Source organism: Oenanthe melanoleuca, chromosome 12 (assembly GCF_029582105.1).
Source record: "Oenanthe melanoleuca isolate GR-GAL-2019-014 chromosome 12, OMel1.0, whole genome shotgun sequence".
Lineage (NCBI taxonomy): Eukaryota > Metazoa > Chordata > Aves > Passeriformes > Muscicapidae > Oenanthe > Oenanthe melanoleuca.
In genome coordinates, this window is record NC_079346.1 from 20389640 (window position 1) to 20406840 (window position 17201).

The 17201-nt window shown below is 40.5% G+C and overlaps 1 protein-coding gene across 4 annotated transcripts in view; it reads right to left on the reverse strand.

Annotated features, from left to right (window-relative positions):
* BICD2 (BICD cargo adaptor 2) overlaps window positions 1-17201 on the reverse strand; it is a 52901-nt gene that overhangs the window by 16614 nt on the left and 19086 nt on the right. For all 4 annotated transcript variants that reach the window (XM_056501157.1, XM_056501156.1, XM_056501155.1 and 1 more), the window contains exons 2-3: window positions 5483-5695; window positions 2439-2591 (exon numbers count right to left, since the gene is read on the reverse strand). In XM_056501157.1, the coding sequence (XP_056357132.1) occupies window positions 2439-2591; window positions 5483-5695 (366 nt within the window). The remainder of the gene's footprint in view (window positions 1-2438; window positions 2592-5482; window positions 5696-17201) is intronic.

Consider the following 17201-nt stretch of genomic DNA (forward strand, 5'->3'; position numbering starts at 1 on the left):
AAAGTTTCCAGAATAAAAATACAGCAGTCAATAACACAGAGATAGCAAAGGTTAAATTTGCTAAAGGTTAAAGGTTTAAAGGTTGTTAAAGGTTAAATTTGTCTCAGGCCAGAAAGGCAGCATTCTCCAGTACTGTTATTCTAGAATGTGAACATGGAACTGGGAACTTTCACCTGCTGCTCTGAAAATGATGAATGAAAAAAAAGGGTAAAAACCAAAAGTAACCAGCTACAAAGGTTTGATTTTACCAGTCCCCTCTCTGTTCGAGCCTATTTCTACAGCACAACAGCCCTTTTTGTCCTACTACAGGATGTTAGGGCATCTAAAACTGCATAATTAGACCAAACATATGCAGATGAGAACATGTCCAACCTGGAACTCTATTTTGGGCAGCGAGGCCCAAAGTAATAGACACTAATACAGAGTTCAATTGGACATAAATAACATACATTTGATATCCCACATATCTAGCTTGGCAGGGCAGCTTTCGTTCAGAATACTGAAGGAGCTCTGCAGCAAATCCTAAAGAGATTTTACCATGTACTGACTACAACACATGGTATTAACATTGAGTTTTCTAAAGAATTTTGATTATTTTGTAGAACTGAAGAATTGTAGAATCAGAGAGGGCAGGAAGGGACCTTAAAGTCCATCTCATTCTTTCTCCTGCCATAGGTAGGAACACCTTCCTCTAGACCAGGTTGCTCCAAGCTCTGTCCAACTTGGCTCTTAACATTTCCAGGCATGGCACACCTGAAGCTGCTCTGGGCAGCCTGTGCTAGGATCTTACCACCCTTACAGCCAAAAATTTCTACTTAATTAATTTCTACATCTATCCCTGCCCTCTGGCAGTGGAAAGCCATTCTCCCTTGTCCAAGTTCACTTTCCAGCTTTCTTGGAGCCCCTTTAGGTAGGTCTCTGTTGGGGGTTGAGTGTTTTTCTATTACTGTGTCAATTTAAAGAATTTTTCCCATTATCATGCCAATGAGCCGGCCAGGTTACACCCAGGACCCTTGACGACTCTAGACAAAAGGGGTAGGTGGGAGCTGGGCTTCAGGAGGGACTCTCATGCTTCCGGAGGCACTCGTGCTTCTGGGGAGCTCGGAGGAGGAACTCCATCTGGAGCCACATTGTGGAACGCAGGAGAGCCAGACCCTCTGTGATCACCTGCCCTGCATCTGCCCAGCTACAGCCTCCTGCCTCTGCAGACACAGCTGACCAACAGAACCCAAACGGTGAGCGAGGAGCTGCCCACTCCAGCCCGTTCCCACCCGAGACCGCATGGCCGCGGCCGCCCCTTCCCACCTCCGCTCCCGCCCGCTTTCTCTAGGACAGAGAGAGAGTGTGCCTGCAGCTAAAGAAAGGACTGGAACCGAGTTATCTGTTCTGTTTTGTTGGCAATTTTAACAACTGCTGTTTTTCTGCTTGTACGGTTAGATATATTAGTAAAAGAGCTGTTATTCCTACCCCCTTATCTCTGCCTCAGAGTCCTTGATTCAAACAATTATAATACTCTGGAGGAGTGGAATTAAAGTCTCTATTTCAAAGAAAAACTTCTGCCTTCATTGGCAGACACCTGTCCTTCAAACCAGGACAGTCTCCCTGGAGCCTTCTCTTCTTCAGGCTGAACACCATCAGTTCTCCCAACCTGTCTTCAGAGCAGAGGGGCTCCAGTCCTCGCAGCATCTTTGTTGTCTATGATCTTCCCTTTCCCAACTGAGCTTTATTTATGCAATGGGTCTGACAGCTACCTGAAGAATAAAAAATAGCAAGTCCCACACTGATAGATAAGTGAGCCATGCCAAAGACCACATCTAATCTAATTAGCTCCCCAAATGATAACTCAGGGAAGTTCTTAAGAAGTTCCAAGAATGCAGTTTTCTAAAACTCTGGAAATATCTGGAACTGCACAATGTGACCTTTCAGAGAAGCAGTCACACAGATGTGACAGTGTAGAGCAACTGTAACAGCATTCCAAGTTTATTGAAAGTAGCTAGAATAGAAGAGGAGCACAGAAATGGAGAGAGAATTAAGTAGCAATAAAAAAAATATGTTTCAGAAACACCTCCATTTCCAGATACTGTAGAAGGATGGAAGATGGATGGATGGAGGGCACTGTAAAGAGATACTGGAAAATTACTGTAGCAAAAGGACTAAACCAAGTAACAGAACAGAGTGATAGAGACTTTTCTTCTATCAGAGAAAGAGAAGGCAATGGAAGGACTTGGAAGACAAAGCAGAAGCGATGAAGTATTATGACTGTGCATAAATAGAGACAAAACGGACAAGTCTTGGTGCTAAAATATAGAGCCTATAGTCTCAAAAGGAGTACAAAGGTAGAAAATAAGTAGTTGGATGTTCAAATGAGAAAAGACCATACTGTAACGCAGGAATTAACTGGTGCTACCAAAGCAATGCTCACTGGTTGAAAAACTTGCCTGACTTTGCTTCAGGACAGACACTTGTTTCTGGAGACAGATGTTTTCCTCTTCAAGCTCAGTATAGTCTTGCAGCAAACGTGCTTCTCGGAATTTATATTCCTTAATATCATCTCGCAGGCGGGCCCTTTGGATCTCCACGTTCTGGTTGACCTAGAAAAACAAACCAACCCAAATGATGGCAGCTGGATCAACTACAACCAAATTCCAAAATTTTATATTTTTTCAATATTTTTATGTGCACTAATTAATTTAATTATACTGAAATAGAAACTCTTCCACTCACCCCCTGAAATTATAGAAAACCAAGTCATTTACACAGTAATTAGATTTTGTATTCTTGCTTTTCTTATAAGTGCTCACCACTGACCCAGAAAAAAGTCAAGAAACAAGCATAGAAAGAAGCATTCACACTTGTGTTGTTTCACTGATTGTAGTATAACCAGCAAAAGTTTTCCAGACCAGAAGTCAGTGCCCAAATCTGTTTCCACTTTAAAAAGAAGGGCCTTTTCACTAGATAAAGACAAATTCAGATGACTCCAGATGTTCTTATTTGCTGCTGCTTTTCAGCTGACATTTTCTTTATAACCAGAGCAATAAGTTGAAAATATGATACAATTAATCCTTTTGGAGAGAGACACAGAGTTAAAACTCATGAAATCTAAGATCTTAGCCAGAAAATAATAGAAGCTAGTTGACACAAAATACTCTGCTCTCTCAGCCAAGACTTATGCAGGACTTAATTAAAAACTTCAAAGAAAACATTACTATTGTTTTGAAATAGATAAGAAATAAAAACCAATATATTGGTTTAGTATGGTCTTGGGGTCTTTCATGATTATACACAGACACTTGAATAAATTGAGATGGAACATATACAGGTATAGGAATGGCTCACTGTACTTAGCTTGTATGTTTTCCAGTATTATTTTCCTTCAAGCCCTATCCTCAAACGCTTAAATCATACAAAGTGCAAAGTATGTTCTAAAACATTCACAGAATTAGCTTCAGATACAGGCAAACAGAGAACACCGTTGTCTAGAAAAATAGTATTTTTGTAAATCTGACCCCAGAACTGGAGGTCATTGTAGTGATGCAATGGGATGGTTTTCCACAGTTCTAATTCAAAACTACTGCTAGCTGCTGACAGAGGCAGCTTGTCACTTCAGCTAGCATATGGGACCTGCTGCCTGATCTCACCTGTCCTGCAGCCTAGCTAAGCAAGCTTCAGCCTCAGGCCGACAAACTCAGATTCCCTCCAAGCTTTCCACTCCCATCCAGATAGAGGCATGTCAGGGATGACTATATATAGTCTCAGCCCCTGAGAGCAAGGCAGAAGAGGTCCACTGAGTAACCACACAGGTACAAACAGGCATACACAGTACACTGAGATAAGGGAAATGTTTGCAGCTGGAGCACATACCAAGACTTGTATCTGGCATGTTCTCAACACAAATACCTAATCACCTTCAACTGTTAAGACTAATAAATTTAAATTACAATTTTCTCACACATCAGGTAAAGATTAGACCATATAAAATGGTCTGCTTGTGTTTAGCCAGAGAAAAGAGAGCATAACTTCACAGCACATCAAGAAATCAAAACTGCTGCAATCAGACACTACAATACACCAATGCAAATTACAAGCTGCTATATCCCACATTCCATGCCTAAGTAAGTGTTGTCTCTCTATCTTTTTACAAACCCAGGGCCACAGGGAAAGTCGAGGACTGACATGACTTCTATGTCTGCTTAAAAGGTGACTGGAATGTGGCAGTATCTGGAAAGAAAAAATCGCCTCCAGCTGCAGTGACACTGGAAGAAAACTGAAAATCTGCTGCTCAGCACACTTTGAGAAGTGATCAGAATCCCTCACAGACACCATGCTACCTCTGGGGTGGGCAGCTTTTCCATTAAGCCGGTCTTAAAGGCTGGGAAATAGGGTTGTGTCTGCATTTCCAGGAACTGCTTCCCTGTCTAAGCACAAGGCTTGATTCCAAGTCTGTTCCACAAAGTTATAGGAGAAGTTGACTCGCTTGTTTGATCACTTGTGACCTCTTGTACCACAAATCTTCTCTGTCATATCCCAACAAGAAGCACCAGTGAATTCCCACATCTCCAGAGAAATAACTCACATTTCCTCATGGATTTTACCACCAAATATTATCCACATATGTGTTACTATCTCTTAAAGAAATTACATGAGACACTTGCAGCTGAGGTCACATGGAGTAAGTTGAGATTCAGATGTGCGCTCTTGGATAGCCTTTCCTCCTGGTAGGGGAGGCCAGCTGAGTAGTTTAGGACTAGAAAAGACTAGTCCCCAGTGCTTCAAAAGAAGGTGCAAGAAAACTCAGGTGTAGTAGCTGCTGACTGTTTTATCCATCCATCTGCAGTTTACAGTCTCTGTAATTTTACTAGTGTGAATTTAAGCAATGGTTTGAGCTCTCAAAACAATCATTTCTGCACCTGTGCCACAAAGAGTTCTGCTGAGCTACAGATTTTGTAAGTAATTAAACACTTTAAGTAACTTTTCAGCAATTATTTTTCCTTGAAAATATATGGTCTCAATAGTAAAACAATAAAAGGTCAAAGCTATTATGTTAAGCAACCTACATAAATGCAAAAGCCACCACTTCATAAGAGAAAACACAAGACTATAACCTTTACTATTCCCCGCTTTGTGCGTTTCAGTGTTTTGTTATAATCTTGCACCTTCAGAAATTAGGGAGGAAAAAGGGATAAAAAGGTAAATCATGCCACAAGTATTTTGCAGCAAGAAAATCTCATTGGGAATAAAGCAGAAAAGGTACGTCCAAGGGTCCCTGTGCTTGGCCTAAACAGGTTCCTCTGCTTTTTAAGGCAGCAATTCTGGAACTGATGGGACTGATATGCAGTACCCACAGGACCAGCATGGCTGAATATATAGCCATGAGCCTGTCAAATCACCTTTCAGCTCAAGACTCTTCTCTTTTTTTTGGTTACATAGCACTAGAAAATGTAACAAATCCAAGCTCCAGTGCACCCTGCACATCTTCACTCACCTCCTTCAGTTCCTGTGCAACAGAATTAAGGCGTTCATTTTCAGACTGTGTGTTGGCAAGGACATTTCTTATCTGCTTCAATTCTGTCTGCAACTCCATGACCTTCTTCATGTAGTATTCTTCTTTGGTAGCCGATTCTTGAATCAAGGTTTCCTCTCTGCTTTCTCCATCTGCTGCTACCTTCTTGTGGTTGGTATGGGCCTGTCCAAAAGCCTAGGACAGTCGGAAAACACATCTTTTATCAGTAAACCTATAATTCTGCATAAATAACTTCAATTTTAAATAGTTTAAAACATTTATCCTTATATATTTCTTCCAGGCAAAAGAACGTAACCTTTTCCTACACCCTCCAGTTCTGGGGTCAGATTTACAAATAGCTAATAAGTGGCAAACACTGTGCTCTTGAAAGTAAATTGCAGCACTCAGTATTTTGTGATGCAGAATGCTTAAGTAAAACCTTATATAAACTCTTGTGGGAGGGAACAACAGTGTAGTGACTTGAGTCTGCTGTTAAAACATGACTGGCTTTCAGCCAGATGACTGCAAGATAACCAGACACTGCTGCACACACATATTTCTCTATAGTGGGGTCAGGTTCACTTCTCTAACACCAGAATCACTGAGAACACATGTGGCATTAGCAGCCTGTTCCCTTTCCCAGGCTGAGAGTTCCCAGCAACTGCTCCTGGCTGGGAGATTACAATCCCCTTCCCTGGGCTTGGCGACGTCGGCAGGGCTGCTCCGGATCCAAGCTAAGCCAGTGGGGTCACACTGGCTGAAGTAGGTCAGCGGACAATCCCTCAGCCAGCTCGAGACATCAATCCCCAGCAGTGTGCCAGCAAAGGCACTCAGAGGTAGGTCGGAAATCCAACCCACTCTGCACAGCCTGCCTCTGGCTAGTCCTGACATTGGCATTACTTTGCCTCCTCACATTTCTTTATGGGGGTGTTCATTTTGCTTGGAACCTTCCAGGTGATGGTCCCTGTGGTAGTTCTCCACAGGTGCCCCCAGCCCATACAGACACCTCAGCTGCTGCGGTACAGAACAGCCTGCAGCTGTCACTGGCACAAGTTGGAGAGCAGAGCTGGCCACTTTCAGTAGTTATATTTGTAACACATGGCCTGGCAGATCAGCCATATCCAATGAGATTAAAAATGCAATCTTTTAAGTATTGTACCACAATCCCATCCAAGGCATATCTGGAGCTTTCAGGTGCCACAGTATCTTTTTGGGATGCCAAAACGTGGCAGGTTTTCCTAGTCAACATTAATATCAAATCAAGTCAAGGGCAGAGAAGCATCGCATGAAACTCCTTATCTAGTCATGAATTTTCAATTGATCATCTTTTGCCAGCTCTTCAGAAAAATACGGCCAGAGAATAAAAAAATCTGCTTTGAAGAGAAACAGATTTCAGTGTTTTATTACTTCTGTATATTAAAGCAGGCACATTAATAGCACAGAAACTACAAACTATACCAGGACTAAGACCACTGATCAAGTATGCTACCTCTGCCTATGATTAAAGGCACACTGCTCCTATCAGATTAAATTTTATTTCTGATAAGCAAGTCAGTGACACAGGAGACAAATATCCATTGCAGAAATTCTAGCCAGATTCATCAAGATAACCTAAGGGAAATTAAAAAGTGCCATATTTCAGACAAAGAGCACCATCTGTGCAAGTCCTCGTCAAATGAATTTCAACAAAGCGGCTTAGAAGCCTAAGACCTAAGATCTCCATAAATGTTAAAGGGATAACAAAAAGCACACCAGCTCCTCAAATACACTCTTTCTTTTCCCATTATAAATTAAGATTTGCATTTATAGACCAGCATGTATGACAAATCTCTGGCACAGAGAAAGGGACAATGGGCAAAGGCCCAGTGAAGTAGCACCATTGATGGATGCCAAAACAGCAAATGGAAGTTCAGGACGCTTAAAGCCACAGCTGATCAGCCAGACCTCAGAGTCCAGCCACGATTCCATCAAGGAGCTCAGTAATGCCACTAATGGAGGGATTCTTAAGAATTATGACTGATTTGTTCATGAAAGTTCCAAGGCAGATTGGGTTTCTTTAACATCTAGAAAGAAAATGTCATCATTTTGCCCAAGTCACAATTGACAGGGAGTATGTAAACACAGAAGCTGCCACAGAGGATGAGACTTCTTTTTAATCCAATATCTTGTCTTCTACAGAGGCTAATGCCAGATGCTTCAGTGAAAGGTGCAAGAAACCACATAATCTCTTCAAGTCTTAAGCCTCGAAGGAGAATGCCTAATGTAAATTTGGAAGTTACTAACATTGAGTTACCCATGTAAAATGCCTCTTTATTTTTCAGAGGTTTACACATTTTTTGCCTCAGTAAATCCTACAATTAATTCTATATATAAAAATCTTACTCTTACATGACAATTTTTCTCACCAGTTTATGAGTTTCTCACATTTCCATAAAAGAATACATATTTTTGTTCAGAGGCTTAAAGGTGTGTTGTTAATTCCACGGTCAACTGTCAATTATTCACTATTTTTTGAGATATCAATCACAACCCTCTATTCTCTGGTGATGGCAAGGTGAAGTTCATTAAGTTATCACTATTTTCATATGTGAGAGGTGTTTTCATCCACTACCACAATCACATTCCCTTTTCAGAAACTGCCTTTTACTACAACTTGTCCCAATTACCACAGCTGACCCAAACAAATGGGAACTGCTCACACACACTAACTGCAGAAGCAAGCTCATGGTCACTTCTACTAAAGGATGCTGCTGTTCCCTGTGGGCTACAGTTAATTCTGCACAGTAAGGCTGTGACTTGCTCTCAGTCAGCACGGTTGCGAAGTATCAGCAGAAACCCTGCCATTAGCTTGAGTATTAGTGTCTGGAGCTGTAAGTAAACAGACTCTGACACACACAGAACATGAGAAACCTCCTTCAGAGCCATGGTCATCAGGACAGGCAGCCTGGAACAATTCAAGCTGTGTGCATTTATAAGCCAACACTTGAAAAGCACTTCCATCCAACCAAGCTTTGTCATCTCTCTTGTATATACTTAGAAACAACCTCAGACATCACTATTACAAGCCATTTTCATAATCCTTGTGCAGAACAGGAAATGTAACTTTAAACAAAAATTGTGAAAAATTATAGGGCAATGCAATTACTTGCCATAGCTACAAGCCCAGACCTGTCTTAAATCAAGTTAGTAAAAGGAAAACTGACTTTTTACTTCTATGCATGAAACCCCTAAACCTTCATACATCCTGCATTCCAGCATCTGCCCATCTACGTTTGCTTTAACATCATCTAAAATACAGAAGCAAAAGTCAAAGTTACCTTGCCCTTCCTCCTCTTCCAAAAGTTTTATTTCCATCTACTAGGGAAGAAAACTGTTCACAGTTATATTGAAATTATAGACTTTGGAGTATCTCTTCAGAAAACAAAAGTTTCTGAAGTGAGGGCTATAAAACATCAGGTGCTGCTCAACAGCTGCCTCTAGGAATTACAAGACTTTTGTGTTAAGGGATTATCAAAGTTCTTATCTTCCAAATTCCCAAGATCAGGGCAAATGCAAAATCAAAGAGCTCATGAACCAAAATGCTGTCTTGCTATTTGCTCAGCTGCGCTTGTAGTGCATTGGAAAGCACTTTTCTGGACAAAGGTACAATTCACTCACAACTATCTCTTCAGAAAGCTGCACAGGACTCATATCAGAAGCCCTCCTTGGGTTTAACACCATCTGAAACCAACATAAATGAGCTACTAGTCCCCAGCACACAACCTCAAATTCTGTATGTAATACACAACCCCAAATTTTGTATACCCATTTACCTCTGGACCAGGCAAACATGAAACGCTTCCCAGCTGGGGACTTGCAGTTATGTGGTCCAAGGACAGCGAGCTTAGAGAAATGCACCAAATCATTCCAATGCTAATTTTTGATTCTTGCTCGTAACCTGCTGCCAAAGCTGCAGATAACTGAAACCCTGATAGGTTTCCTTTGATCAAGCTGCCATGCCCTACCAGCCATGTCAGTCCATGAGGTCCTTCTCCTCTTTTCTTTCAAATACACTAGACAGTGTCGCCCAAAGTCCAGTTATAACACCTCTGAAACACATGGAAAATTTACCATAATTTGCTAATGAAGATTTACCAAAATCAGTACTGAAAATGCTATTAAATGCTATTAAGTCAACTTTCATGTTTGCAGAATCACTTACATCAGCAGATTCAAGGCATGTAGAAAATACATGCTATCATATTCTTAAATAGTCCAGAAAATATTGTTGCTAAATTAGGGAGATTACCACAAATTTCAGGTGATGATGTCCTAAATCTCAAGAATTCAAAGCTCTCCACAACAATTATGAATGGAAAAAAGAATCTGAACTGCAAACAGATGAGGCAAGTTCATCCAAAAACTGCAATGTCAAACCCAGCACACTTCAAATGAAGCCCTGGATCAAACTACATTTAGACTGAGTTTAAAGTACTGATTTCCAAAAGACAGTCTTAATAAATGATGAAGCTTCTTCTAGTTTTGATGACAACACAAATTCATCTATTTATGTTGCAGGAGGAACAAGATCTCAATCATGCAGATGCAGATAGTTTCTTGCATGAAACCCAGTACACTGAAGAATGCTTTCTTATAAAACTCTAAACTTTGAAAAGAAAGTTTTTCCAGTTTTGTGAAGTTTAGCATACTGTAGGTGAGATACCAAGCTCTTAAAAACATCATTAAAATTTTAAGCATGATTTTTTGAAAGAAGCTCTCTATCACAGCGCAGCTGCTCAGGCAACACATGAAAATGTGAATAATCTCTGAAAACGCTTCTTGGAGAATTCCAAATGCTTCTCTCAGAACAGCTGCTGTGATATGGGAGATGCACAGATTGATCTCGGTCATGCTCAAAAGCAAGACTCTCAGGCCTTCAGGAAAATCAGAACAGCTCTGCCTTACTTGCCTCTATAATCTGTCACTCCAGACCTCTACTTAGCCCAAAAGTCATCCAAAGTATGCTGGTTATGCTTCCATATTTTCTGGAGTCCTGAACTAGACTGCTAAAAACAAGAGTAACACAAAATACTGGGATGCCGCTATCATATAAAACCCCCTAAATGGATGCTGGAAAGGGCTTTTTCTGAACAAACCCAGTATTATTTAAAACCCTCCATTAACCTCTGCAAAGACCTGATGTCCTAAATGCCTGTCAAGAGCTGATCAGAATTCAGGTGCTACACTGGAATTGTTTTGAGGTTCTAGAGGCTGCCCTGCACTGTCTCTAGGGCATTACCTTCTTTCTCTCTGTCTACTCACACACATTGAACCACTAGGAAAGAACAAAAAAAGACTCTCATACCTGCTTAAAACAGATATACTGACAAGGAAAGTCACAGCCCACCTGTTCTGAGATGACATAGATGAACAAACAGAGGAAGTGACATCCTTCTCATACTCAGTCAAAATGACAGGAAGGTTCCTGTGCCATGCAGGAACACATCCAAGCAAACAGAAAACAAAAATATTTCAGTGAAGGGATTTCATAAATTAAATTGCTTAAAAATTGATTTGTCATCTAAACAAGAACTTGTGTTCTACATTTAAAGAAATAGGGAGGGGGCAGAGATAAACCATTGCTTATACATGAGCTGAAAAAATAAGAAAGAGGGAGAGAGCAATCTTAAAAGAGCACAGAACTCTACAATACAGATCAACTTCTGGACATCATCGATCCCTATGCTCATTTCTTCTCAAATGAAGCCTCCTTCACCTGCACATATCCTCATTTCTTCCCATTTTCCAGGCTGTGCATCCAGTCACAAAGGATGCTGAAATGTCAAGCAGCAGGGGCAGCCTTTAGTAAATGTCACACTGGCCTATTCTCTGCCATGAAACACTGCTATATTATGCTAACCATCCTCAACATATGAAGCAGAATGAGGCAATAACCCTTTCCTTCACTCACACAGTGATATTTAAGAGATGTTCAGCCCTTCTTGCTATCACAGTCACATTAACATGACTGCAGCACCACCACAAGCATATCAGAACATGAGTACATTCCTCCAAGAAACACATTAGAAAGAAAAGGAATTAGTTTCAAACTCACTGACAAGAAAAGCTGAAATAAATATAGGAGAAAGGCAATAAAGGAGAGTCTGTCTGAAAAGAGTCCCTTGCCCTTCTCAATCAAGTTTGAAAAGCAGAGTGATGACCATGTGCATGCGTGTACCAGAAGAGCAGTACCATGTACATCCATCAGAGGAAAACACACACATAGAGGTGCCTATGTACCTTTGTAGTGAGGTTTGAGAGCACTCTAGTAGATGTGTTTCTGTTTCTTTTGTGCTGAAGATCAAGAAGGATTTGCAGAAAGTGCTCCTTTTAGAAGGCTATCATTAGCTACTTTTGCAGTGAAAGAATGGTTTACTCATAAAAATTAAACAGAACCCAAGCCCCCAATAAAACAGGTGTCATTAATCAAGATGTTCTTTTTATCTAAATAAAGCATTTAAAAGCATAACAGTCATGAGACTAAAAATCAAATAAGACATTTTCCTTCAGTTGTTTTCTACCACTACTCAAGAGAGATTCAAGTCTTTTTTCAGGAGGCATTCTACTAACAGAGATCAGCACTCATCCTCCCCTCCTTTCAATTGCAGGTACCAAACTGTGATCTAGGTACACATGTTCTCTCTCTTTGGTGTAAGGGAGCAAAGTCCCTGCCAGAACTCATTATTGTCCACTCTGGCTTCCAAGCAGAGGTGCTGGAAAGCTTAGAGTTAAAAGCCAAGGACATTAGTCACAAGGTATTTCATTCACCACTATCATTCATCACTGCTGTGAAAGACTGTAGGCATGACGCTCTTGAAGATCTGAATGATACTTTTGTTTCAAAGCTCATGCTATAAATTAGCTAAATACATATCCTCCCAAAATGTCTCTGTCACTTACAAATACATGACTACTGACCTCAAAAGGACATTTCCTGACAGTTGTGGAGCATTTCCTCACACTCAGTGTACTGCTCTGGAGACAGTGGACAGGATGGTGTCCCCATGGCCACCTCAAAACCTGCTGTTGCCTTCATAATTAGTCACCTTCCCAAGAAAGCCATACAGCCAGCAGTCCTCTGTACAGCCCACCAGCAAGTCCAGCTGTTCTCAGTGGCTGCAATGGGCACTCAGCCAAAGCCTGAAGTTTTGGTTTTGGTTGAGCTGTTTTTGTAAGAAAAATTCCTATAACTGTAACAGGGAAGGAGAACTAAAAAGGACTCAGTTGCATTCTACTGAGTTTAAACCAGTGAGGAATGGAAGGTTTGGTGAGCATACATTTCTGCTTTCTTATAAACAAAGAAAAGCTGTACGTGAGTGGAGAAAGGTGAGGTGCAATGACACACAAATCAACAGAAAAAAAGTACTCTTCAGGATAACTTTAGGTCTGATGCGTTAAGGAAAAACATAAAACAGGCTATCCTGAGGCATTTTTCCCTGTTGTGCATCATAACAGATCAATTAACTGCTGCCAGCAACATCTATACAGCTCCAGACCAAGCCTCAAAGGAAAGAAAGATGGAAAGATGGAGGAGGAGTTAATGCTGGTGAACATCAGCACTGTTTAGGAGCTAGATAGCAGAGGAAACTAGAGATTTCTACTTACAAGTGCAAAGGGTGGTATCGAAACACAGTTCAAACTCACACTTCCCAGAAGTCACACTGCAGGAAATTTGATCATCAATTGCTGATTTTTAAATCCTTCTGCTAAATTTGATAGAATTACTTATTTGTACGGGCCAGTTCACAACATCAGCTGATCCTGCTAAGCAGGTCATTGGGTCATCATGCCCTATGTATGAAACAAGAAGTGACTGCAAATGGACTCTGTACAATAGTGCCCTGCTAAGAATGTCACTCCTCTGCAGGCACTCGACCTAAGCACCTGCCAGGACATGCATTAGAAATGATTGTGCAGAAACTTGATGTAGGTATTATCTATAATGAAATAATATTTAGAAACTAAAAACCAGAAGCAGTGATCTGCAAGTATTATACTAAATCTCTAGCAGCTGACTTCAAAGAATAATTTCATTAAAGCCCATAATTAGTCCTGAGAAGATATGTTATGAACCTTCAAAGAGTGCAATGGACACTAGAAACTTAGAAGCAGCCTGTTCCTTCTTAAAATGTTAGCTCCTTACTTAAAACTCAACAAGATCTTACTGAAATTATACATTTCATAAAGGACAATGCAGGGTTATCCTAAGTATGTGCCTCACACAGCCTTTATTGTAATAATTCATAGAAGAAAAAACTTTAATCTAGGGTTACTAGCCAAACTTTACCCATTGCTGTTCCATAAGTGTCTGATCAATAAATCACTGGAAACTGAGCAAATGCATCATGCAGTACCTCTGCTAACATCATTGCATTCTTTCTCATCTTCACCTTAGATAAGGATAGTAGACTAGAATAATATTTCTTTTATTCTAATCATATTAAAAAATAATGTAACCTTGGAGAAATAGATAAGTCTGACAAAGCAGAAGCCATGCTAAACAATGATATTGCACTTCCTCAAAAGCCGGGGCTGAAAAACAGCCACCTAAAACGGCCACCAGAAATTGAAGACCACCAAAGAAGACTCCAAAAACACGTAAGGACAATCAATAAGGGGGGCAACTATGTAAAATAAAGTAACACCTACACACATCAAGTAAGCAGGAAGAGCTAATGACAGAGTTATCAGTGGGTATGATAAAACCTCTGTTTACCAGGGCACTCCATTAGAGGAAGGATCCTCCAAGTGATGAAGGCTGCAATAAAGAATGCCTGCTTTCTAATACTCAAAACCATGTTAGAAAGTTTCTGTCTGGCCAATTTTGGTACCACTTTAACCCACCCTGTGGTTGTGCAGGGCTTGGAGGCTGGATGGAGTTAGAAAACAACATTATCACTAAAACATCCTGCAACGGCCCGAAAGAAAAATCAAATGAGATCTCAGTCCTCTAAACATGTATGTGGCTGTATTTATAGTTAGGAGGAGTTATACCTACTAAAGACAACTTATAAACTTACTAAAACCAACTTATACTTATAAAAGCCACTATATGTGTTCTGTCCTTCACATTAGACCAAAATGGAAATAGTTTAACTGCCCCACACACAACTTGTAAGCAAAATCTTTCTTTTTTTTGATTTGTACACAATGGTTTGCCTATAGTCTGTCAGGCATATGCATTGGGAATATGTGTGGCCTTGCAAGTAGCAGGTGTGACTGAATTCCTCTTGGCAACCCTGGATCTCCAGCCCAGCACCACCACCTCCTTCATGCACAGCCCCAGCCCAGATTCAGCCTGTGGCCAGCCACCACTTGAATGCCAGTACAGCCACACAGATCTCAGCTCCTTAATTGTTCCTCGCCATGGCGAAAGCTCTCACATTTCCACGAGTTTGGGATTAGGCCCTTTTTCCCACACTCCAATATCCCCAGGTCTAGATTCACAAACAACAGCTCACACCAGATCTGGTACCTTCAGGGAAGTTGTGAGGCTTTTCAAAACTTTACATGACTTCCCACCATGTCAGCCCACTCCATACTGTTATATATGTGATTCGCACTAATTAAACTGTAACTGTATTAGCAAAATTGTTGCTTTATAATTAATAGAAAACTTGTATTTAATTGTTATAAAGCAAAAAGGATAAAGGAAATGGTTAAACCAAGTGGGTAGAATCATCCTCCATATGTTTGGTGGGAGAAAAGATAGGAAAGTTACAGGTCTAAGAACAGCATCTAGAAATAAAACTTTCAACCTTGAATTGGGCCAAACTGGGATGATTCCAAAGGATTGGACACGACTTGTTATGGGAGCATAGGCTTAATTATATAACTCTGAGCTTAGTGCGCTTGCGCTACCTGCAAGGTCAAACAGCGAACACTGAGGAAGACCCAGAGCCTTCATCAGAAACAAGATCCCCAAAAGGAGGAGAGACCCCTGATCTCTGGTGAAACACGCACAATATAACATAATGATGTAGATTTTAGGAATAGAAACTAGGAAGAGCTTTTTAGAAGATTCTGTATTCATATGTATTAGCAAACAGTATATAAGTGAGATTTAGCTTGACTGATTTGGTATGGCGTGAGAGAAAGGGCCCCACCTGTACCCCTGGTTGCAGTATCCCCCAGTCAGTTTTGCTTACGCTTTATTCGGACCAGAGCTCAATTATACTAAATTACTCACTGCCAAATTTTGTATTTACTTAAATATATGTAACTAATATACTTTGATTGTATTTATTTATATACAATTGCTGCTATTAATAAATTTCTGCTAAATTTAACCTTGTTGTTTCGATTAATAGGACAAAACAAACATATCAAAAAATCCATTCATAACAATACTGACATCAAGCATCTTCCAAAAGGTCATGCAACAGTGAAGATTTGTGCACACTCCAGGAAACAGTCCAGTCCTTGACCTGTTTCATTTTGCTAAAATAATGGTTTACACTTTCTTTGGAAAAAGCCCAGTTAACACACCAAGTAATTCTAGACTGCCTTCCATAAAATGTTGTGGTGCGAGTTGGAGAAGGATTATACCTTCCAGAGTGTCACTGCAGTTCAACCCTACAGCAGAGCTCAGTTACTCTTAGGTGCCTTTGAAGTAATACACTGTAATGAAACAAAGCGGCGTTGTGGAAATTTGGAGTATGGGGCTGCTCACCTACAGCTGTAAAAGCCTGCTGAGCGTGCCTCAACATGATTAAGTCCAGAATTGAGAAAAATTGATGCAGCACTACGAACTACTTTTCTATAAAAGGAACATAAAAATAAAGCACAAGATATAACATCCTTGCTCCCACACAAGAAAGACTACTTACTACATGAGCACAATCCACTTACACAACCGATGCTTAAGTGCAGGCTTCTACAAGGTCAACCAAGAGTTTAAGTTGGCACCAAAGGAACTGCTCTCTGGCTCAGCAGCCAGTCCCAAGAAATTAGGTTTAACCTCTCTCTCACCTGCTCTGCCCCAACCCAGCACTTGAAATTAGAAAACCGAGAAGATAATTGTTTTAACTGGGAGCAAGATTGAGAGGTTAGGGATGAGATGATACAGCTTCCACTCACTTTTTAATTATTGTTAACCAAAGGACCACACATACACACACAGATACAGTGGTGATAGAAAATACTTTTCATCCTCTTCACTGGTTTTTCTCCCCAGCCAAGGACATTTTATCTGTATGAGTAACAGTAAGCATGAAATCCTCCAGCAATACTCAAGTAAACGTTTTCCTTGTTTTTTTCTTTAATACAATAGCTAATAACATTGGCATTTCATTGCATGAAGACTACTCAGAACAACACCCACCTGCTGTGCAGGCACACCCACTCTAAAAATAAAACAAGGAAGTAGGTTGCATCCTGCAAAACATATATAATGTACAGCTTATTACACTGCTGCTTGTTTACCAGCATAGTGGCTTCCCCTGGTGTGACAATAATAGAGGCTTCCAGGAACAAACCCTGCTTTTCAAGGAGTCAGAAATATGGCTGCATAAATGCATTCCAGTACATATAAACACCTACTAGTCGTCAGTACCAGAATGAACCAGGACATGAAGCACTTTGGAGAAAAGTCAAATAATTTTTAAAAATCTCAGACTAATTATTTAAAATACCTAAGCAGATTTTTAATCACTGAAGTATT